General features: G+C 45.8%; 1 protein-coding gene across 1 annotated transcript; it reads left to right on the forward strand.

Moving 5' to 3' along the window:
• The first annotated feature begins 8,934 nt into the window (after positions 1-8,934).
• Positions 8,935-23,802, forward strand: SEC13 (SEC13 homolog, nuclear pore and COPII coat complex component). The gene is given in 11 exon segments (XM_042781651.1): positions 8,935-8,964; positions 8,967-9,019; positions 9,021-9,074; positions 10,052-10,097; positions 12,451-12,566; positions 17,329-17,480; positions 17,966-18,099; positions 20,185-20,318; positions 20,750-20,873; positions 21,761-21,907; positions 23,689-23,802. Coding segments are annotated over 11 exon segments (1,104 nt in total).
• Positions 23,803-25,168: the final 1,366 nt, after the last annotated feature.

Raw genomic sequence — 25,168 nt, forward strand, 5'->3', positions numbered from 1 at the left:
GGCATGTTGCCTTGTTTCCGCTTAAATTGCTCTATTTTAACTTATTTATGTCCTAAAAGAAGAATGTAATTTGTTTACAAACCTGTAGATAATGTCTTTGGCTATTTGTACGGTTTAAAAACTCTGGCGGCTGAGAAGCTGTACAGACAGCTCAGCCCACCAGACATTTCTCCTGGATTGCATCCTTGATGTTTTACAATAGCCATGCTCTGATTTTTGCCTGCTATTTCCGTTCAGTAACGTCACTACCACAGGAGGCTCAGGCAGAAGCCAAATGCTGAGTATCTATCCAGAGGGGTTTCACATCATGCTCCATAGACAAAGGGAGAGGAGGAGAGGTTTCCTGGGTTCGCAGCACTAAAGGGCCAGCCCAGCCCGGCCCAAGGATGAAGGGATCTAGGAAGCAAGGGTTGAAGACTTTTCTCTCAATGAAACTCACTTGAGTTTACCAAGAGTATTTCCAATCTAGGTTCTCTTTGGCGCTGTCTGTACAGAGACTGGGGTAGTGTTGAGATATTATAAATGCTGTTGTGTTGATTTTTTTAAGTTAGTAATTTAGAGGTTTATTTCCTTACAAATTGCAGCATATGAGCTGTTGGCATATGGATGAGGATCAGTATGGCTTGCTGCTTTTATTTTTATTTTTGAAGAAAAATAGCCTTTTTCTCTGCACTACTTAGATCCGAATGAACTTTATGATGTGTATATTGAGATGTATTCAGTGTGATTTTTAAACCAAATTGTCTTCCTGTAGTCACAATATATACTGTAGCCTTTTAACAGCAAGTCTTGCTTTCCCAGACAGAAAGCCATTCTGAAACCCTGCAGTATCACAGGTGAGAAAAGGTGGTTATTTTTTCCCCCACAACAATAACAGCACTAGTAATCCCACTTAATAAGAGCTTATTTAATTGTATGTCAGCCTCTTAACTGCTAAGCACTTTGTGAGTCTCAGCTTTTTTCATAAAAGAACTTTTGTATTTAATACAAAGTTTGCTTTGAGACTTTTCAGCATACGATCTTTTTCCATAAACTTGTACAGTGCAAAAGACATTTTGAATACCATGATCGATGATGTCCCATGCTTCGAGGAAAACCAAACACTTCCCACCTCGCTTGCGAAACTCATTCCTCATGCTGACCTTCCCACAGTTGTTCTGTGTCCGCCCGGCCCCTTCCCTTCTCCGAGCCCAAAGAACTCTTCCACAAACAAGATGAGATCCCCTCGGGAAAAGAGCCATAGTCAGCTGGGAGGGCCTAGGTCTGGATGGCTGAGGAAAAACTTGAGGGCTTGGCGTCCAAACTCAGCCAACCCCATAAGGCTTAACCCTCCTGTCAGGAGAAAGCTTTCAAGAGGGCCTTCTTTGTGAGAGACCATCACCTGAATGTCGTGACGAAATATCTCTGAATGTATCCAGCAGAGGAAACTGCACCCCCAATGGGGCAACCAATCCTCAGATGTGCTTATTGGATTCAGCTACGAGCACCACCAAAAGCCAGCCCGCTGAGCTCCTCTGAGGAAGGAAAGCCTCACATATGTGAGACACAGGGCAGCCTCAGAACATAGTGTTTTTTGGAGTTTCCTTTCTCAAGGTTTCCCATTCTCCCCTTCTTCGTTCCAATCATGTGTCTGTGACCTCATTCCGTGACACCAGGATAAGTGGAACTATCCTGTTCCTCTGCAGCAAAGATGCAAGGAAACCAGGAGGGGCTTCTCTGAGTGGACCTTCGCTTGGGGAATACGGAAGGATGGAAGCTACTGAGAATGTCTGACGACAGTGTTGGTCCTTTCTTGTTAGGAATGATGGATTCTCCCCCACATACACCCTTACTCTCACATTTGCATACACAGCCACACACCCAAATGATTGGTTTGTCAAAACTCACTGTAGTACATAAAGCTTGCACTCTGCGTCCTATATCTAGCAGCATGGGGTACGTTTGGCAGTTCACCCCACTAGGGGGTAAATAATTTATGACCATTCATCTGTTTTTATGAATTTTTTTATCTAGACAATAATTGTAAATAAAGAACTCACCGTCTCTGTTCATTTAATACTATGCAATGGTTATGCTTTCAATTGCTGACTCTTCTTACTCCAGCAGTACTCCAGTGGTTCTGAAATGTCTATGGTTTAAAAAAAAAAAAAAAAAAAAGCAGGCAACAACTTCAAACAGAACATAATAAGTATGTGCTCTGTATTGTATACTCTTTTCTACTTTGGGACTGTACCATCCACTTAGCTTCTTTTCTGCCCTCTGAGCTAGGGTCCCATGAGAAGATGGCAGATGCAGCTGTGAGGTCTAAGCTCACCAGCTTGCACCCCCCAACTGATGAGGTAAGACCAGGCACCCCCAATCAGTGGTTCCTGGGTCTGTGGAGTCCCCCACCTTTGCCGGTGAGCTGGGAGGACCCTGAGGAGTTTCCTTCCCACAACTTAGGAGAGCTTTCCATAACTCAGGAGCAGCCCTGACTGCTCCCAGCAGCCCCTCACCATGACCCTTTGGCCCAACCAGTGCATAGAGGTGGTAAGAGAGAGGGCACCCTGCTTCTGAGACCAGACTAGCTACAATGAGTACACTGGAGCAACAACTCTATGCCTCTATACCCTGGTCCTGGGTATCCCAGTTACCAAATAGTGTCCTCTCTTCTCCAACTGTTTTTGAAATGACACCTTGACCACATACTGACATCTTATATAGACTTGGGTTGATTTCTAGAATTTCTCTTCTGTTCCCTCTTTGGGTGTCACATCTGGCACCAGTCACATGGCTTTATTTATTGTAGCTTTATAATGTTTTATTATCTGGTTATCTGGTGGGGCAATTCTCCTTTGCTTTTTTTTTTAAAAAAAAAAAGTCCTTCTTATTCCTTGATATCTATTCTCCCAAGTAAACTTTAAAATTTTGCCAAGTCTTCCACCCCCTGCTCTCCTCCCACTCTAAATTCTGGGACCTGTCATTCTCTGCACAAACATCTTCCTTCCATTGGTGTTATAGCTACAGTGCTCCTATAAGGAGGAACAAAAAGGGCTTCCTGCCTCTTGAGGAAAACTAGACACTCCCCCCATCATGTTGCCTGTCCCCTAAGCCCAACTCCAGGAGTTGTCAGAAAGGTCACTGGGCCCCCACCTAATCTCAGCTTGGGAACCTGCATCACCCCACCTTGGTTGTACTGGGGTGGAGTTTCCATCTGCCCCTGCCCCAGATGAGAAAGAGGAGTCTGTTCCAAACCTGGAACTACCAGAGCCAGCTAGGAGAGAGCATTGCTAGGCAGAATGTTTGGCCATTGTCTGTACTTCTCTTTCACATCAATGAGAAACGTTGATTCCCATCTCCCTTTCCTGAGCTGATCTTCAGAGGTTGTGTGACAGGTCCTTTGGGATGCAGCATTTCTTGCCTGGACCTTCTCACTATCCCTACCCCCACAACCCCCTCCCCTTCTTGCTCTACCTATAAGAGGCTGCCCACATGGTGCACTCCAATGAGACTCTCACCCAAATCTCTCTCCTGTCATAGTGTTTGATATCTCTTGCATTGAAAGAGGGAGTTTCTTGAAGGCTTTGGGGTCTTCCAGAGCCATGACCTAAATCAGAAAACAGCACGAAATTCCCAGGTCTTTTCCAAGTTCCAAATCAAGCTCTTCTTATTTTGAAATAGAGATCCTACTCACCCAAGCAGGCATGAAGGATGGGTGGGAGGGTGAGCCCAGAGTCCAGGCATCAGCCACCGCCCATTACCAACAGCAAGACAGCTGAGAGACCAACCTTCCCAGCCTAATTATGTCTTGTAATGCCTGTGGTGCTCTCCCTCCTGGACCTGGAACTTTCGGGGGTCGCCATACTTAGCTAACTCTTGTGTGCACATATTTTATAACAGAGTAGCAAAAGAATGGTGCCGCCTCCAGCTTCCACAAGCTTCCTGGGCTCTGGGGGACTCTGGGGCAATCTGGGCTGGGAAGAGACTGTGCTCTCACTGTACACTCATTATTTCTCTGTAACTCTGGCTTGTGCTCTTTGTAATTAATGGGATTTGTCTGCCTTTTCAAACTATACTGGGCAATAACAATAAACGCACACATGGAAATGCAGACACGGTACACATCACAAGGCCTTTTTCCGAAAGACAGCTGGGCCGTCCCCCTCCAGGTATTTGAACTCAGAGGGAAGTTGGGTCTCTGGGAGGGAAAGGTACTTGGCCCAAGAGCACAGCACTCAGTGGGTGGTCTCTCTTCTCCCATCAGATTACCCTTTCTGGAGGGAGTGTTTATTCATAGCTGGAAAGCCATGATTTAAGGGAAACAAGTGTAGCCTGCCATCAATCACTAATCCTCCAGGAAGAGTGGCCCATAGTTCCAGAGCTTAAGGCCTTGAGAGTTGAGAGAAGGGGCCTCGAGAGGAGAAGGAGATTCAGGGGCAAATGGGTTTTGGGGAGTGGGGAGAGGGACACACATTGGAGAGGGCTAAGAATGGCCTAACTTGGGTTCTGGGCTTAACCAGAGGAAGGGAGTGAAAGATATGGACATAGGATGTAGGTGGTATCCCCTAGTGGGGAAGAGGGAGGCAGGGGGAGCCTGATACCCAAGAGTCGGAACTTTGCAAACCTCTATTGAGTATCAGCAGAGAAAGACAATGTGCCCAAATGAAGAAACAGTCCCCAAGAGTTGGGGGTCTCAGACGAATGCACGCGTACACACACTCCTCAGATTCTAGATGCTTCTCACGGAGAACTAATCCTCAGATCAAGCACCCTAAGCCCATCTGACTTCCAAACATTGTTTCACATCCAAGGGTCCATTTAATCCAAATATCAACCTTTGGAGGAGGTATTATTATAATTTCCACTTTACATAAGACCCAGCAGCTTAGAGGTGAAAGATATGCCCGCCTAGCAAGTAGGTGATACAGTATTCATACCTAAGCAGTCTTAATTCTAGAACCTATACTCTAAACCTCTATATTATAATGCCTTTCAGGCCCATCACCAAATATCTTAATGAGTAAGATACACTACCATTGCTTGTCCCAAATCCCCAATCTCTTCTATTTCATTGCCTACACCAGGGCATTCCTTTAATAACAATGATGGTCCATGCATTATATCTAATATGTCATTATCCTCATTTCTCACTTCAGGAAATGAGACTCAGAGAGAAAAGTGACTTGAAATTATCACCCAGAGTATCAGTGGTGCAGCTATAGGCCAAGGCCAGGGCCTGTCCCTTGAAGAAGAGGAGAACCAAGAGCCACCACCCCCACCCCCAGCCCTTTGCTCTCTATATCACCCCAAACACACCTACTGACACATACACCCCTGAAATATTTCTCTACTAGGGGGAAATATAAGTCCTAAACGCAAAGGTGGGGGTTGGAAGGATGGTTTACTACCTGGAGTTCTGGCCAAGTTCTGTAGCACCCCACTCTTCTGGGCCCCCTCTATTGATCTTTGACAGTCTGGGTTTATCACACTTTCTGAGCCTTAACATCTTCACTCAAGTGATGAGTATCTCCGGCTAAGGTTCTTATCCTCATTTTCAAGAGAGGAAACGGAGGGATTGTGACATACCTGGGGAGCCTAGGCTCCACCCTAGGTTCCTCGCCTCATTAAAGCCCAGAGGGAACCCAGGGCTGCTAGAGGTTGTGTGACTGAAAGGAGCCTCAGGCTCTGTCTAGAAGCACAGCATTTCTCACTGTGCTTTTGCGGAGCCCTCACCTTCCCTCATTTGGGCATTGGGTGACGGGAGGGGAGAGGGAGATTGCAAAACCGGGTATTGGGTCCGGGGCTCTAGCTGCAGGAGCCTAGGTGAAATCTCTCCTTGCTTCGGGGATCTACCTAAAGGGCCAAACTCACAGGGTCCTGGGGCTGCTGTGGGGATGGAGCAGTTTAGAGGCATTGGTCCTACGGCTTGGATAGGGCAGAACAAGAGGGCTCAACTTCTGGTAAGGGGCGTTCCCTGGCCTTCTCAGCCCCTAGTCACAGCCCTTGGGTCCTGAGGAAGGGCTAACAACAAGGAATCATTGTTGTTGTTGTTATGTGCCCTCGAGTCAGCCCTGACCCATAGCGACCCCTCCTTGGGTTTCCGAGGCAGTATCACTACGGAAGTAGGATTGCCCAACCTTCCTTCCGAGGAGTGGCTAGTGGGTTTGAACCGTCAGCCTTCTGGTTAGCAGTCAAGTGCCTTAGCCACTATGCTACCAGAGCTAGGGACCAGTCTATTCATTCCCCCCAAAATTAATCAACTTACAATATTCTTCAGAAGGTCGCTCGCACCCAGCATCGCAGGGGGGCTGGTAAAGCTACAGTTAGGAACTCTTTCTCTCATTTTTCAAGAAAAAGGAAGAACTGGTCAGGAAATAGATCAGCCAGAGCTTCAGATTCTAAATGGTCCCAGGTCAGGATCTCCATGGAAACCAGAGCCCCACCCCGTTGGTCCCGCGCTCTAGTCAGGATAAGGGGCGCGGCAACCGGAGGATAGAGCGCGGCCTCGGGAAGGCACGGAACCTTCGTTTGAGCCGGAGCGGATTGCAGTCCGGAGGCTCTTGAGCCACCGCCCGCTTGCCGCCAGCCGGCACCGGAAGTAAACCGTTTGGAGACGCCGTTGGGAGCTGCCACGTCCGAGGCCGGGAACCACCACCGCCACAGCCATGGTGAGTGTCGGGGTCGGGGACGCCGAGGGGGGTTCGGGCCGCGGTCGCTCGCCTGACAAAATCGCCCTCATGGGTTCCTCGGTCGCTCTGAGGCTCAAACCGGGAGCTGGGATCATTCAGTTCCTTGCCACCATTTCGAGGTTTGATGGGTCTGGCCCTGCATCTCTGGACCTTTCCGAAGAGGAGGCCAGCGTTAGGCCGCAAATATCCCGGAACTCTGCTTGCCGCATCTCTTTTTCTTCCCTCATTATTAATAACAAAAACAATACACTACTGTATTCCGAGCTCTTAGTAAGTTCCAAGCATTGGCTATAATATCAGTCGGCCAGCAGCCGGGCAAAGTACATGCTATTGTTATCAACATTTTTCACATGAGGAAATTTGAAGTTCCGAGAGGTGAAGCCTCGTGCACCGCTGGTAAGTGGCGGAACAGTTATTTGAACCCTCTTTAACCATTCGTTTCTGCTACCTACCAACTCTCCCAGCATAGATGTTGGTCAACTCTTTCTGAACGCTGAGTCCCCAGAGGATACTCCAGCTATGATGGACACTTTAGGAAACTGATGTAAGGATGAACTAAAAGACTCTAATGGCAGGGCTCAGTGTTTATTTCGCATCCATGGCACTACACTTAATCATGGAATTAATGATTGAATAGACTAGAACTGATGGATGAAAGCATCTGACCTGAGCCTGGCAGAGTAGGAATTCAGTTAAATACATGCTCTCAAGAAAATGGTTATGCGTCATCAGCAGGCGTGAGGAAACCAGGGTGGACCCAGAAGTCAGGATTCTGCATTTAGTTCTTACTCAAAGGGGCAGGATCAGCTTGGTGTTAAACCTCTGGCCTTTTGGTCTCAGATTCTTTGGCTGCTGAATAGAGCTGAAGTCTCTTAATGCTCATTCTAAATGAATGTCTAACTCATCGCCTGATTCTGAAGAGCTAAATTGTTTTTGCATGTTGCCTCTAAACGAGGACCAGATAACTCCAGATGCTGAAGAGGAAGTACTGTCTGAGCTTTATTTAAAAAACAACACTTGTTCAGAAGCATGGTTTACCAGCCCTCGGTAGTGGGTGAGAGTTGTTAGAAATACATGCTGGTTGTCTCTAAGATCCTTTGATGACCTCGTATGAAACTACATGCCAGCAAACTTGCTTTCTCAATCTACTCAGCCTTCAGCTGTTGGATTTAAGAACTGCTCTAAATATGTGGCCTGGTGGAGTGGAAAGCTTTGTGGTCTGGAGTTAGAAGGTAGGGCTCGATTCCACGCTCTGTGGCTGTGGCAAATGCTTTTCTTCTCTGGACTTCCATTCCTTGATCTGTCAAGACAGCCCTGATTAACTCTGCCCTTTGTACCACTTAATGCATATGTGAAAGCACTTTGTAACCTGGTCTGCTCCACACTCATAGGAGACTCTTTTTTTTTTTTTTTTTTCTTTCAGTTGTTATTTGGGTGAAATTTACAGAGCAAATTCACTTTCCATACAGCTGTTCCCATAAACTTTGTTTCATGACATTGACCACAATTCACCACAAGGCAGCTGCTCCCCTCCCACTTTCTCCCAATAGTCACCTCTTCTCTGAGTCCATTTCTCCATGCACCCCTGTCCCCTGAGCTGTCTCTCCCTGTGCATAAACAGCCCTTCTTTCTCCCATGATTGTTCTCTCCAAGGAGTGTATATATCTCAGGTAAATATTCAACTCCTATGCCTGTCTTTTGCTTGGTTGGAAGCCACAGGTGTGGGTTCAATTCCAGACCCGAAGGGCAGCTAGGGGCCATAGTCTCAGTGGTTCCACCAGGCTCTATCAGACCACCAAATCTGTTCCCCCTTTTTTTTTTTCCAAATGATTTTGAGTTTTGTTCCACATTGTTCTCTCTCTCTATCCAGGGTCTCCTACATAGATCCCCCTCCTGGTGGTTGACATTGGTAGCCGGGCACCATCTAGTTCTTCTTATCTCACAGTCGTATAAGATCCCAGTCACTACTCGCCGAAGTAGGAGGTGGAACAATGTTTTATGCAGCATGTTCTGCCAATTGAGCTTGATGTCCCCTGTGACTATGGTTCTGAGCCCTCAGATTCAACTACTCGGTCCCTCTGGGTAGCTGCTGTGACCAAGAAGTGACTACAACCTTGTCCCTTGTGAGCTCTACTGTACAGCTGGGAATTCAGACCATACAAATACACTTATAGGACCGTTGTCTGCCAACCCCATAGGTGACTCTTATCTTCTTTACTTCTCTTTGCAGGCCTTGGCACCCACTTTTTAGGGAGTCTAGCATTTGATGAAGAAGACTGTGCCCACTTGGTGTGTTTGTTACCTTTAGAGCTGCTTTGCAGCCATCCTCTTCCAATGTTCACCTTTCTGAAAAGTCAAAGTTCATACCTGCAGGGCTTGTGCAGGAAAAGATGATATAGGAGAAATGGGTAGAAATAACAGTTCCAAGTAGAAACCTCCTTTTCAGTGCCCTTTTCCATCTTAATTTAAATAGTGGTCAGGTTTTGTTCATTCATTTACTCATTCAGTAGATAGTCATTCAGTTCCTTCTGTTTGCAAACACTGTGCTAGATGATATGAAGGGATTCACAACTCAGATGACTCAGATCCCGACCCCAGGGTCTAATGGGGAGAAGAAATAGCATAGAGTGTTGTAGACATTCAGTGTCCAACTAGTTGGGGACATCTGGGAATCGTCCAGAGTAGGGTATATTTTGAGCTGGACCTCAAAACATGGGTAAGAAAGCGAAGACCTTGACAGCCATGTTTTAGCCTTACAAACTGCTGAGTCCTGGATCCCACTAGGTGACAATCTTGAATTTATTACAGATGGTGGATCAGGCAGCAGCCTTAGGGGGAGCTTGAATCAAGTCTCTAAGTCTTAGATACTAACCCTGTAATGCAGAAACTCCCTAGAACGTCAGGGCTCTTTCATCCAGGAAGAGAACCCAGCCATAGCACCCTCAAGGTTTCTCCTTACCCTCAATGGTAGCCTGGGCTGCTTACTGTTCCCCTACACACATTGAGCTCTCTCAGACCTCTGTGTCTTTGTTCACACTGTTCACTCTGACTGGACTGCCTTTTTCCCCCACCCCGAGCCATCTGCCAAAGTCCACTCATCATCTGAGCCCCAGTTCATGTCCTTTACCACTGCTACCACAGTACGTATTTATGCTATGTTTGGATTATTTGTATGTGAACTTCTCCAGGGTAAGGAGTACCTTTTATTCATGTTTATGTCTCTAGTCCCTGGCATAGTGCTTGTTAAAAAGAACCACTGTGAGTGAGTTAATGAATGAACAAATGGACAAGTGCAGTCAATTCTAGAAATGATTGGTGGATTTAATGAGAAGATTGCATTCTAACTGCCATTAGTTAATTTACCAGTGATATCTTTGATTCTAGGTGTCAGTAATTAACAACGTGGACACCTCCCATGAGGACATGATTGTAAGTATTCATTCAGCCCTCCCTCAGAGGCTGTGGACATGGGCACTTCTGTGGGAGGGATGGGGTTTTTGTTTTTCATTACTCCTTTCTGCTGATTTACTCATTAGCCTAGGTATGCCTTTGCAGCCTCTTGCCAGTCAGGCTATAGCCGTAGAGGGTATAGTCAGCCCAGACATGTCCTCTGAGTTGACAGGGCTGTGGCAGTCTTATCACTCTCTGTGGAAGGAATTGAGGAATGATGATAGCTCATGGCTCTCAGGGTTCTAGCCAGGTGGGTGTGAAGGTTTGACAATAGTCTTCCCATCTGTCACCCTTCTACTGCCATCTCTTAGCCCCATTGGGGCTAAAAGAGAGAACACAAAGGAAGAGTCAGAAAATGACCCACCACAAAGGCAGAGGGAAGTCGAGGCAAAAGCCCAAGGCAGAGTCAGGCAAGACCACCACAGACAACTGACCAGGCAAGGCCCTGTGAGCCAGAAGTTGTGAACTGAGGGTTTTTCCTGAGAGGCAAATGCAGGGCTCAGTACAAGAGGATAGGACTGCAAGGTTGGGTCCAGAGATTAAAGTCCCAGCAGGAAGAACACAGACTGCTTCATGCAGGGCCTGGCAGTGTAAGCATAATTTGGACAAAAGCATTCCTGCCCAGGGCATTCAGCTTACAGGGTTTCATCCCAGGGTCCCTGCCCTCACATATCCAGCCAGCAGTTGTTTTGGGGTTCTGGAGAGGTTGCCTGGTTCCAGGGTTGTATATGTTCCTGGATTCTGTAGTGTATGTTCTGGTTTTAAGACCACACCTCCATAGAGATAGCATGGTACCATGGGTAAGAAGGCCTGGTCTGAAATTCCCTAGCCAATCTCATAATTTTTCTGAGCCAGCCTTAATTTCCTCATAGCTAAAGTGAGCAAGATAATGAATGAGCTATCTACTTGTTTGAGTTTGAGGAACAAATGAGGCAAAGCAATAATGGCTAACAATTACCCACTCACTAAGCACTTTTTATTCAGTATCTCATTTAACCTTCAAAGAACGCTTGAAGCAGATACCATCATTAGTCCCATTTTAAAAATAAGAAAACTGAAGTTCAAGGAAGTTTGGTAATTTTTCAGAGGTTGCACAGCAGATAAGCTAAGGAGGTGAGATTTAAATCTCTAAGGTACTGTGCCTTGCATTATCCCAAAGTGTGTGGTAGCACTCCAAAAGGGCTTTGGAAGTACTTGTACAGAGATCTACCTTAGCTCCTGCACTGCCTACCTTCCAGGAAGCCAAGCCTTGAAATAGTGGAGAGGGTTGACTTCCACAGAAAAATCAGAAAGTTTCCTTGGGTAAAGAGGTAAGAAAGGGCACTAAAACAGACAGAATGGGACAGCTGAGGAAAGTGGTGTCCACTGGAATAGATGGGCCAGCAAGCACAAAGCAGCAGGTGGTGTTCAGCCACCTGTTCAGAGGAGTTCAGAGGGTTCAGAGGAGCCCAACCTCAGATAGACAAGAAGCCATGGGCAGGGCCCAGCCTGAATCTGAAGGGTCAGTCAGCATCACGGAATTCAGTTTATGAGCAATAGGACCTAGAACACTAAGGCATTGTTTTCCTTGGGAATGGGGGATCTGGAGTACTGAGCACACTACCAAGACATAGGTAAGGGAGAAGCCCAGGAACAAAGGTACATAAAGAATCTGGGGCCATGGAGGAAGAAGAAAAACACTGCCATCAGTCCCTATAGGACAGAGTAGAACTGCCCTATAGGGTTTCCAAGGCTGTAAATCTTTATGGAAACAGAGTGCCTCATCTTTCTCCCATGGAGCAGCTGGTGGGTTTGAACCCCTGAGCTTTTGGTTAGCAGTCCAGTGCTTTAACCACAGTGCTACCAGAGATATGGAGGAAGGAAGAGCAGCCCAAATACCTGAATGGAACCTGTGTCCAGGCCAGAGATACATTCACAGAGGACTCAGTTAGGCTTCGAGCTAGTCAAAGGCCTGCTAGTTTGAGCAACATTAGCCCCAGGTTCTGGGGCTGAGCTGATCCTCCAGGCCAGGGTCTAAGAAAAGGATGGGGCCGGAGAGGAAGGAGAGGGAGGCCGGGCCAGCTTTTTTCTTCCCTACCTACCGTACAGACAGACTATGAAAGAGCCTTCCCTGGCGTATAAAGATTCTGTAAAATCAGCTGGATATGGTTTGTTTTGTCCCATTCAGAAAGACATTGGCTGTCAGAGAAGTGAGAATGTTGGCATGCTAGCTTGCTACCATCAAGTTTTTCAGAGTGGATTAATTTCAGGTAGTCTGATTCAAACTAGACTGTCTTGGTCGTTACCCTTCCTACCTCGCTTGCGGGCTTCCCATGCTGTCCTCCCTTTGCAGCATGATGCCCAGATGGACTACTATGGCACCCGCCTGGCAACCTGCTCATCCGACAGGTCCGTCAAAATCTTCGATGTGCGCAACGGAGGGCAGATTCTCATTGCTGACCTGAGGGGGTAAGTGTGCCCAGTCCTGGGGAAGGAATTAATTGTTTGGCCTCTGAGGCCTCAAGGAACAGATGAGAACTCAGTTTAAAGGAGCCCCTTAGTATACTTAGCACAGAGGACCCCTGGGCCCTGCCACCTCAGTAGATGCCCCAGGAGTGATGTGGGTAGGAGCATAAGTGGGCCCAGGAGTGAATCTAGGTCTACTGTCCTTACACCCACTAGAGGACCTTGGGAAATGAGTCGGTTTACCTCTCTTGAGCTTTGATCTGCTCCACCACAGATGGTACTGATGCTGCCCGCTGCTCAGGTAACTAGTATGCCTTGTGAGGACAGTGTCCAGCACACATTAAATGTTCTGTAAGGCAGCTGTTGCTCCTTTTAAAAGTGGTAAACAATAACATTTTTTTTTTTGCAAATTTAGCTCTTATGATCTAAAGTGTCACTCAAGAGTGTTAATGTAAGAATAATGCCCTGAATCCTATCATTCTGCCTGTTTGCTCATGGCAGGTGCTCAGTGAATATTTACAAATGTTTGATTTACCCTTCTCCCTCTTAAGATCTTTAGGAAGTCCTGTCCTCATTTCTATGGCCAAACTTCTGCTGCTCTCCCCTCAGTTCACTGCCTTTCACATCACTGGCCTCTTAACCTGGTGTCTTCCAGGGTTCTGTGGATAGAATTCAGTGGTTGGTGAACTGGAGTGGGAAAAAAATCACTTCTTTATTTTCAGTGACTCTGGTATCTAGCATGTCCTTTGATTGTGGATGTAGACAAGAAACTACAGTAGTAGTCATGTTACCTGTCACTTTGACACCCATGGAAATCATAGATGTTTCATATCATACTTCAGACATCTCACTTATAATCATCTCTACTTTGAAACTACAGTGATTATTAGACCTGCCACTAGAACTTGTTAATGTGTTAATAAATTGCACATATATCACTATAAGCATAATCTTTTTATAACATTTTGATAACTATTTCAATATAATTAGGTTTCCTTTATAATCCTAGTTCTGTTCTCCACTCCTCACTTATCAGCCTTGGTTAGACTTCAAAGACCAGGTGGTCACTATGCAAAAATCGGCATTATGTGAAAATGGAAAATTTTTTTTTTTCTATTTTCAAACCATCCATGTGGTGGTTAAATTTGTGTGTCAGCTTGGTTAGGCCTGGTTGAGTGGGTGGGCAGCTGGTGGTCATTATTCCCCATGAGGAGACTGGTAATCAACTCCATGGTGGAATCTACTGTGAGCAGCTGAGTAGCTGCCTTTGGGTATGTGGTCTGCTTCCCACATATAAGAAACAGCTTTGGGAATGGTCTCTAATTTATGGCATGCTTGAACTCTGCATGTAGTCACGTCATACCATTCAGCAGCTGCCATGTTCTGCCGATTTTTGGACTTCAGTGAACTTGAATGAATGGCCTGCCGTGTGGTTTGGTAACATAGGGACTATGCCATTTTATTTGTTGACCTTGGGCTTTTTAGCCTCAGCAGTCAGTAGCTGCCTGAGTGAAGAGATGCCTCTAGCTTCAGTGGGCCAGGAGCAAGAGGCAGAGCTGAAGCCCAAGGTCAAGGGGCTTTCACACAGCCCCTAGAACCTGACACTTTGAACTCAGACTTCTGGCCTCCTGAACTATAAGAGAATAAACTCCTGTTTGCTCATTTGTGGTATATTCTTGTCAAAGCGGCACTAGGTAACCAGAACAGAACAATCCACTTGTCTGATTCTTTTAATTTAGAAAATACGATCATAGAAATAATAACAGCTAAGATTTAGTGATGTGCTCATCACTGTGGTGAGTCCAGTTGTGGATTATTCCTCTGCAGAAAAAGAGTCTTGGAGGAGACAAAGCTGGATAAAGCTGGGCTGTGTAACTGGGGGGCCCATGGCTTAACTCCTTCATCTTCCTCCTGTGCTGGGTCAGAGCTACCCTTGAGAAGCCACCTCTAGGGCTCCCACCCGTGCAAGCCCTGCATTCATGATCCCAGAACCTGCTCTGCCTTCCAGGCTTGGCGAGTCACAAAGGCTCAAGGAGGGCGCTGGGAGTCTGGCCGCGCACCTGGTCCCTCCAAGGCAGAGTCTTCGGACCCAGTTTGGCTCACTTTGGGATGTTATGAAACTCATGCATTTCTTCTATACACCATCTCCAGTGCCTTTTTGTTCCCTCTCTTTTTTTTCCCCTTCCCACCTCTCAGCAGTTTGGAACTGAAGGGCCTCAGGTTGCATAGGAGCTGGCAACCAACAGTTAGTTGACTTGCTGGTTCAGTGCTACCTGTATGTTCACCCAGAGGCCAGAGGCCATGGCCATGGAGAAGGCTGGCCCTTTGTAGCATCTGGACACAGTGTCCCCGTCAGAGGGAGCACAGGTATGGGGCAGTGCAGCCCAGCTTCCTGGAGGCCCTCCTCAGGGAAGGGACACTCCACAGCTGTTGTTGCTGTGCCCACTGCCTTATTAATGTGCAAAATAGTCCTATCATAGATTTTTTTACTATTGTTATAAGTGTGGAATGTTAGATAACAAGATAATCAATAAGTGAGGATTAAGTATATTTTATCCATTATTCTGTGAAGGGGTCTACAGCCTTCACCAGACTTTGCAAAGAAAAGATTAAGAACCCCTGACAAGTAGGTCCTCAGTGCATGTTTGTTAACTGAGTTAAAAAAAAAAATAGAAATCAATAGCAATTTGGGAAAGCAAGCCTAGTAGTTACCTTCTTATTGCATTTCAAGAATCAAGTGACCAAGGAGCCAAATGCCCTAATGAACAGAGGGCTGCTAGGGTTAGGCCTGGTTGCCAATGCTGGCTGAAGTGGTCATGTTTGCTGTGACTTGATCATTTCTGCTTCACTTTTCTTAGGCTGAAAGGATGTGAAATATTGGAGGGATAAAATATTCACATTCCCATTCTTTTTTGCACATTCCAATTAAAACTTTGCTAGTTTTTGGAAATCTGAGTCTACTCACAGTTTTATTTGCAGCTCCTTTGTAAGGACTGGGAATGTTGACCCAGCAGAGGAAGGAGGAGACTGAGTATCTATAGCCCTAGTGTGTAGGCGTAAACAAGGAGTAGAACTGATAGCTACCAGGCATTAAGTGGTTTTTTGACTAAGCACTGTTCTAACTTATACCATAATATTAAAGAACTCCAGTGGTGCAGTGGTTAAAGCACTTGGCTAGTAACTGAAAGGCTGGCAGTTTGAACCCACCAGCAGCTCCATAGGAGAAAGATAGGGCAATCTGGTTCCATAAAGATTATAACCTTAAAAACCCACTGGGCAGTTTTCTATATATATGTATAGTTCTATATATAGACCCTATAGGATCGCTATGAGTCAGAATCAACTTGACAGCAATAAGTTTGGTTTTTTAATTCCAGATGTTTTTGCCTCATGACTACCCTATGAAAGAAGTATTCAAATGGAGATTAAGCCATAGTGTCTTAGTTATCTAGTGCTGCTGTAACAGAAATACTACATGTGGATGGCTTTAACAAACAAATTGTTCTCTCACAGTTTAGGAGACTAGAAATCCAAATTCAGAGCTCTGGGTCTAGGAGAAGACATCTCTCTCTGTCAGCTCTGGGGAAAGGTCCTTATCTCCTTTCAACATTTATGGCTCAGCATCCCTTGCATATCTCTGTGTGTCTTGGCTTCATTATTCCTCTGGGTCTTAGAGGTTCTCAGCCTAGGCACCCTGGGTCCAAAGGATATGTTCCACTCCTGGCTCTTCTCTCTTGGTAGTAGGGAGGTCCCTCCCTCTCTGCTTGCTTCTCTCTTCTTTGATCTTTTAAATGATTTAAAAAACAAAAGGTGAGGCAGGCCACACCCCAGAGAAACTCCCCTTACATCAGATCAGGCCTGTGACTTGAGTCACCTGTGAAAGGTGTTGGCATCCCACGCTATTCTTACCTTACAACTGATGATCACATCAGATCACATCTTGGGGGAAGATTACATCTTTACACAACTGCCACACCACTGAGAATCATGGCCTAGCCAAATTGACATATATTCTGAGGGGACACAATTCAGTCCATGACACATCGCGAGGATATGATCCTTGCCACACGTCAACAGCTAGTGAATAACGAAGTAGGATTTGAAAGAGCCTGGACTCCTAATCACTCTCTCTTGTGGGCTGTGGTATAGAAGCTTCCTGGATCAGAGAAATGGTTCCCAGTACAAAGCCTGGCACAGAGTAGATAGTAAGAGTCAGTACTTACCAGGTGAACAGTTAAAGAGCAGAAGAAAAGAGAAAAAAGAAAGACATATTTTGAACAAATTTTAAAAGTAGTAGAAAATATGAAAATTAAACAGATACTGCTTCCTCAGGAAATTAACTGTCTGGAAGGAGGAGTAGCATTTCAGTCTACAAATATTTACAAAGCAGATGTACCCTAGATCAGGGAACGACTGTGCTAATGACAGAGACATAGATGGTGCTAGTTGCAGTCTGGCCAAATAAAGTTTCTGCCTGGTCAGGTCAGGAAGGCTGACTTAGGGGTTGACTCTGTTTCAGATGGCTCTGTGACCTTGACAACTTACTTAACCTCTCTGGGCCTCAGGGTTCTCACTGTCCAATGAGACTTCCTTTTGGTAGTGGCATTCTATAGTTCTGTCTTCTGAAATTCTTAAGTCGTTCTATCCTGAGACACCGTCTCAGCCTACCAAGGAAGTCATTCAGTTTTGTCTACAACAGTGCCTGGCAGAAGCACTGTGGACTCCCCTGGCCCCTTTGAGCAGCCTCTAACCCCTTTCCCTATAGTCATGAGGGTCCTGTATGGCAAGTAGCCTGGGCCCACCCCATGTATGGCAACATCCTGGCCTCCTGCTCCTATGACCGGAAAGTTATCATCTGGAAAGAAGAAAATGGCACCTGGGAGAAGACCCATGAGCACACAGGACACGACTCCTCAGGTACCTGGAGGGGACAGGCCAGGAGCCTGGGTGGGAAAGGCCTCTGTCTGGTAAAGCCTCAGCTCCCTCCTCCTTGTGATGCTTCTTGTCTGTCATTGGGCTTTGGCTGGCTTTTCAGCTAGTCTGCCCACAGCTGAGGTCAGGTCCCAAGACCTAAAACCAGTCCACAGCAGAATGAGAAAAGTAAAGACAACAGGATGAGTTTTTCTTAAGGTTAAGCTTATTCATTGTAAATACTGGCCTTTATTCTCAGAGTATGATCCTGCTCACTTTTTCGTTAAGATAGACTTCAGTTTATGAAAGGATGATAGTAATACATGCTAAGATTGTTGCTTTTTAATGGCCTTGGCTAAAAAATTACACTTCACCTCCTGTAGTCCCTGCAATTTTTTAGAAACTTAGTAAAACACAAAATCTGGGAAATCAAAGTCTAGAACTCTGGGCCATGGTCTCCCATCTCACTGTGCTCCCTCCTCTTTCTGCAGTAAACTCTGTGTGCTGGGCACCTCATGAGTATGGCCTGATTCTGGCCTGTGGGAGCTCCGATGGGGCCATTTCCCTGCTGACCTACACTGGCGAGGGCCAGTGGGAAGTGAAGAAGATCAACAATGCTCACACTGTGAGTCCAGATGCTGCCTACGTGGAGAGGGTCTCTGTTGTCTTGTCATATGTCTACTGTAGGCTTCCTAAAGAGTGATAAGAGTAGCATCCCTGTTGATCCGCCATGCTTGATAGAGCAGCTTTTAACCTCCTTGCTCTGCAGCCAGACTAAAGGCTACATCCAAGCAGGCCAGGCTGCACCAGCCTCATTCAACCCATGATGGATTGGCACCGATCGGGGAGAACCAGGGGCGCACTGGGGATGTGGCAGCAGCGGCCTGCTCACCTGCAACTTTCACTGTGAACACCTTGAGTTGATAGGCCTTTCGGTAGCCTTTGGAACCCCACAGAAAGCATTATAGGACTTTAATTCCCCATGCTCTTAGTCATTTAACATTTAGGTTGAAATATTTGAGCAAGCATTGTGGGGGAAAGCTTCACATTTCTTAAGTCCTACTGTATGCTAGGCCCTTTGTCATGTAATCCTCACCAACTGACTGAAAGACTGAACCAACAAACGTGCAGCCCTGCATGGAAGAGATCCCATTCCACTTTATGAGGCAAGTGAGACTCAAAAAAAGGAAATGATTTCAGAAGGCACTATGCTGGGATTCAAACCCTGGAATCTGTGCCTTCAAAGCCTTCTCCATACAGTGTTTTGATGGCCTCAAACACTTCTGAAATCTACCCAAACAGAAATTTAAAGTCAGTAGCCCTAAAGCTTGCCCCTGTGCTTTTATAGTTCTCAAATCCAAGGGCTCCAGGAGAGCCCTCGGCCTACTGAGCCCTCAAAGGCCCAGAGTCTGTCTGGGGACCTTGTTGGGGCTTTGTGATTCCCATCTGTTCCCTCTACTTACATAAATGAATAGGCTGGGAGAGGCTTCTGGGAAGGTGATGGTGGGTGGCATCTTAGTTTTTCAGTCTTGCCAAATCACCACATAAAAAACAACAGCAGCTGGGGCACAAGACTGAAACCTCATGAATAACCTTTACGACCAAACTGGGTAACAAGGTCTTTCCACTCCAAAATATATGGGTGGGAATGAACTACCAACAGCCCCAAGACCTGTAAGGCCTAGTATCTGAGCAGGAGGAAGAAGGAAGCAACAGGATGCCTTTTAACAAACATGAGAAGAAGAGTACCCCAAGACAGCCATCAGGTATCCATCGGAAAGTACAGCAGCTAAAACTGGGAGAATTTCTTTTTGCTTTTTAACGAGATATAATTCAGATACCATAAAATTCACCCTTTTTTATCACCTTTGCAAAAAACCCCATACCTCATATCTCTGTTTCCATACCCTAGCCAACCACTGACCTACTTTCTGTCCCTATGGATTTACCTATCCTAGACATTTTCCATAAAAGAGTCATAATCAGATTTGGTTTCCTATAACATTTTCAAGGTTCATCCACATGTATCAGTGCTTCACTCCTTTTTATGGTCAAATAGTATTTCATTCTGTGGATATACGCATGATGTTTATCCCAGTCATCAATTGATGTACATTTTTGGCTATTACGACTAATACTGCCATGAACATTCATGTTTAAGTTTTTGTATGAACATGTTTTCAATCGGATACCTAGGAATAAAAATTGCTAAATCATATATTAATTCTAGGTTTAACTTTTCAGTGAACCACCAGATTTTCCAAGGTGACTGCCCATTTTATTTTCCTACTACCAGTGTATGAGAGTTCCACTTTCTCCACATCTTCATCAACACTTGTTATTGTCTGTCTTTTTTATTATAGCTATCTTAATTGTATCTTGTTATGGTTTTGATTTGCATTTTCCTAATGAGTAATGAGGAGTGCCTGGGTAGCACAAATAGTTAAGCCCTGGACTACTAGCCAGAAGGTTGGTGGATTGAACTGACCAGAAGCACCTCAGAAGGCAAGCCAGGTGATCTGCTACCAGCAGGTCACAGCCTTGAAAAACCCTGGAGCAGTTTTACTCCGCACATATGGGGTCACCATGAGTCAAAATCAACAGCAGCTAACAACAAAATGAGTAATGATGTTCAGCATCTTTTCATGAAGCACAGTGTTCTGTTGCAGGGTACAAGGATAGAGTCATCACATGTACCCCCTCTTTACAGATTGGCTGCAATGCTGTCAGCTGGGCCCCTGCTGTTGTACCTGGAAACCTCATAGACCAGCCATCTGGGCAGAAACCCAACTACATCAAGAAGTTTGCATCAGGCGGTTGTGACAACCTCATCAAGCTGTGGAAGTAAGTGGGGTTGTGGGGACTTGTCAAGAGGGGCACTTCTTACTCTCTGTACCCTATCTACCATGACTCAACCACAGTTGACAAGAAAGAAGACCAACTTTCTTTTTCCCCACTGCCAGTAAAATACTGTTTTCAGTGTATCAGAGAATATCCTTTTAAAAAAAAAAGTGCCCTTTCCTTAAGTATATTTACTGTTCACCTAATTTCCAGTAGCTAGGGCTGAATTTTTGGCTGTGGAGCACCAGAGCATTTCCTGGAGAGTTTCTTTACAGCTGGAGGAAGTGAATGAAATTCTAAAGGCTCAGTGAATGAAATAAGAAAGATCAACTAGCTCCTCACCCCTTGTGGATCCAGGCTTGGCAGGGAGGGAGGTGTGGAAAAGGTACCTGGGCTGCTGCCTGTTGAGTTATCCCTCTGGTGTCCCCTGTTAGGGAGGAGGAAGACGGCCAGTGGAAGGAGGAGCAAAAGCTGGAAGCACACAGTGACTGGGTTCGTGACGTGGCCTGGGCCCCCTCCATTGGTCTGCCAACCAGCACCATTGCCAGCTGCTCCCAGGTCAGCTCAGCCCCATGTTGTTTAATCTGTCAGTCTCATCAGCCCTTACAGTTTGCCAGAGGAAAAGCCCTCTTGAAAGGTAAGGGCAGAGATAGGACAGGGCACATGGAATCAGTCATCATGTGATAAGAGTCTTGGTTAGAAGCCACAGGTGGCTTGCCACTATGGAGATAAAATGGTTATGATGAAACCAGCCGCAAGAGTAGGGCCAAATTCAGGACCAGTGTCCCCTCAGCACCCTTGTGTGCATAGGTATAGAGGAGCCCAGCTGCAATTCTGAGTGTTCCCACGCAAGGCCCAGGGGTTGGCAAGTGCTAAGACTATAGACTGATCTTTCCAAACCACTAGCGCCAGACAGATCACAGAAATGAAACCAAGGACAAGCTTTTAATCATCTACCACCACCACCCTAGATAAGAATTAAGCTGAGTTGTATATTATTTGAACCTGTTTTTTGTTGTTGTTGTTCTTAACTTGCCCTTTCTTTTTCTCTGACCCCAGTTTTCATTCCCAACTCATTCAGCTGAGAAAATATAGACAGCATAAGGGAACGCAAATAAGGAAATGACAGGCAGCCCTGAGAACCCCAGAAAAAGTCTGAACATTAACAGTGCAGAGAAAGTCTGTATCTGAAATGATGATGAAAGGAACCTGGGACACTTCTCATCAGTTGAAAGTGTATTCCTAGGGGTGAAGGGATTAAAGCAAGATGGTAGGCTGCAAATTGGTCATCAAAGCTGTGGATGCCCAAGTAGTCCTTGGCTATACATTCGCTTGTAGTTACCCATCCTGTTCCTGCAGAGAAGTCCAGTGTGGCTCCAGAATGGGAGGCTGTCCCCAATGGGGGAGCCCCACCTACATCTCCTGACTAGACTCTCTCTTCCCAGGATGGACGTGTATTCGTCTGGACCTGTGATGATGCCTCGGGCAATATGTGGTCCCCTAAACTGCTGCACAAGTTCAGCGATGTGGTGTGGCACGTGAGCTGGTCCATCACAGCCAATATCCTGGCCGTCTCAGGCGGAGATAATAAGGTACATCCCTTTGTCCAGTGACACAGTGGACAGGGCCCTCCTTGTCTTTACCCACTAGAGGGAGCATTTGACATTTATAGACTACTCTCTGGCTTAGAAGGAACCTTAGATGAGGACTGAATTTTGAGCATGTGTCTTGATTCCATCCCTAAATCGTATAGTCCACTGAGAGGCAGTATGTCCGTCTTTGACAGATGAGGAAAGAAACTTGTAAGCAGTCTGACTTGCATAAGGGTCACAATGCCATTAGGTGGAAGAGCAATAATCAGGCCCAAGTTAAACCAAAAGTACTTCTTGAGTGAACATCATTAACCCTTTGGCTGTCTCATCTTCATGGCAGTTAGCCAAAAAATAAGCAGGTAAGTAAAAGAGCCCACAAATAAAAGGAGAAGATGGGATATTTTCTGTCCAAGCACCAAAGACTTATTTTTATAAGTCAGTACCATTCACAAGTACTTGTTCCACCTACTGTGCTGCCCTGCTATGAGCCATACAAAGGGAAGGGGAAGACGTGGAGTCCAGGCAGCCACCAGAAAACTTAGACAAAGGCCAGCATGGGCTAGGACAGAGAGCAGAGTCACACTTTGGGAGCAAAGCAAATGTACTAGAAGGATCATCATGACCACTCCATTTGGAGCCTGCCCTGTAAAGTTAGAGAGCCTCTGTCTTAGAGAATTGAGTTGGGTAGATGGCATTGGCCTGTTCTTCTTTCTGCAAGCAGCTTTCCTCCAGCCTAGCATCCTTTCTGTCTGCTGTGGTCCCAGAAAAATCTAGCAGGCCCTATCTCAAAGATACAGAATTTTGGTGCTGGAGTTGCCCTTAGAGGACAACTGACCTAGCCGTCCTTGTTTCTACTGAGTGCCAGGCATAGGACTGGCACCCAGGTATTTGATGGCCAGGATAGGTCAAGGGTCCCATACCTACCTTATGCCATGATTTTGACAAAGCAGTAACCAGATGCCTGGTTGCACTTTACATTCGTGTGTTGGGTCTGCCTTTACTGGTGTTTTAAGCTCCTGGCTCCCTTCTTCGGAAGCCTGTTTTACAAAGCGCTCATGATACTGCTGTTCGTATAACACCCCTTTCCTAAAGGACTGAGACCCAGAGCATCCTATACAGGCCACATTTAGTGAATAAAGTCCGTTCCTGAAGCAGAATTTTTTTTTTTTTTTTTTTTTAATCAAATTAACACATGTACATAGCTTTAGGCAGTTTTTACTGGGTTATGATTTTTTAAATGCACTCTTCTGATCCTCTCTCCAGGGGCAAACTTTTTCAGCTCTTAGCCATCTCTTCCTCTATTCACCTTCATATGGACACTGATCTATTGTCCTCCTTTACTACCACAGTTCTCACACTTTTCCATTGTTAAATTTATGGAAAGTGCACATTACTAGCTCTACCCACAGAGTTTCTGAATCTGCAGGTCTGGGTTGGGGTTCAGCAAGTTCCCAGTATGGGGGCCACTTTGAGAACCACTGCTCTATCATTTGGTTAAAGCAGCCTCCTGTACTTACATCAACAGTATTCACAGCATTACCATCTCTCAGCTATTGTTGTTGATACTCCTTTTTTCTTTATCTGTGTGAATGTTTATTCATTAGCATTCATTTCAATGGGATTTCAGTAGGGAACCCAGATAAGTGCTCTGGTTCCCAACAAGCCTCTTTGGTTCTCAACGGGGATGTGGGCTCCTATCTCAGGGACCCAGTGCAGTAGGACAGTGGAGGGAAGAGGAGGGGAAGCAGACCTGTGATGGGCTTTGTGCTGTTGGCTTGCAGGTGACCCTGTGGAAGGAATCGGTTGACGGGCAGTGGGTGTGTATCAGTGATGTCAACAAGGGCCAGGGGTCTGTGTCTACCTCCGTCACAGAGGGCCAGCAGAATGAGCAGTGATGGGACAGGCAGGACCTGCTCCCCACCTGCTGATTATAGGACTGCTCCTCCCTGAGCCAGCCCAACCAGGCAACTGGGAAGACATGCTTCCAACTCAACAAGACCAACAGGACAGTTTTTCCAGAAATAGTTATAGATGCAACCTAAGAGTGATCGTCTGCCTTAACATGCTTGGATATGGCTTCTAATTTACTCTGTCTGAAAGCACTCATATTATGAAGAAAAAACTACAAATGATCTTCAAATCTATTATTTTAAAATATTTTTTGGCCATTTTTATGTACCTTTTGGGTTCAGGTATTATTTGGGGGGTTTTGTTTCCAAAGTAATAAAATCATATTGCTTATAATTCTTACTGCCCTATCCTAACCCCTAAAATGCTCTGTTTGACTTAGTTAGTGCACTGACCAGTAGCCCCTGTATTACATGATGTCCAAAAGTTACCAAGCCTCAGATCTGTGTGACCTGGCTGCAGCCCTGCTTCCCCTTAGGCTGGTCTGTCACTGTAAGCATCCTTGTCATGAACCACCTACCAGTACATGAACCTCAGATTCATGTGCCCCACAGACTTCTGCTGGAGGGTGACTCAGGTTCCAGGGGTGCCAAGTCCTAGAGACTGCCATCATCATCCTCTGCAGAAGCACAAACCCCTGTGGAGCAGGTGTCATTAACCCATTGTCAGGTCAGCTCTAGAGTCCCTGCTGGAATAAGTGTCCAGACAAGTGCTATAGCCTTTCATTCTACCAAAGCCAGTGAGGAAAAGTCCACATCCTACAGTGGATTGTCAACCTTTGTAAACAAAGATAGCATTTCATTCATAGTCTCTGGTGCATAGAAAGTGCTGTAGACCAAAGGCAGGTCATTTGTATATAACAATGATAACTATAACAAACAGGTATACATGCTTCCTTCCTGTACTGTGGCTAAGTGAGTAGAGGGGACAGGGACACATCTTCACTGAGTGCTTGACGCATGCCTCTGGGGCTCTGCTCCAAGTGCCTCATTTGGTTTAATCCTTAAGATCCTCGGAGTTGCTATCAAGTAAGGCCCAGAGAAGTTAACGCTAATTCCCATAGTTAATGCATGTAAGTGAAAGAGCTGGATGCTGACCTGCAAATAAGCCACTTTGAAGGATGATGAGGAAGAGGTACAAGTGGAGAGAATGGGCGAAAGTTGATTCTCCTGGCATCTGGCAGCTGTTTGAAATGCTAAATAGTGGGTCAACCTTTATTCACAGATCTTCAGCCCCTTTTTGTCCTTGAATATTTAGAATACCAGAAAGAAAGGTGATCTGGCCTATGGATTATTATCTATAAGAATGCTGAAACACAAGGAAAAAGTTACAACATGGGATATGGCATGCATA

The sequence above is a fragment of the Orycteropus afer genome, unplaced genomic scaffold (assembly GCF_000298275.1).
Source record: "Orycteropus afer afer isolate SDZICR_OR568_19922 unplaced genomic scaffold, OryAfe1.0 scaffold00144, whole genome shotgun sequence".
Classification (NCBI taxonomy): Eukaryota; Metazoa; Chordata; class Mammalia; order Tubulidentata; family Orycteropodidae; genus Orycteropus; species Orycteropus afer.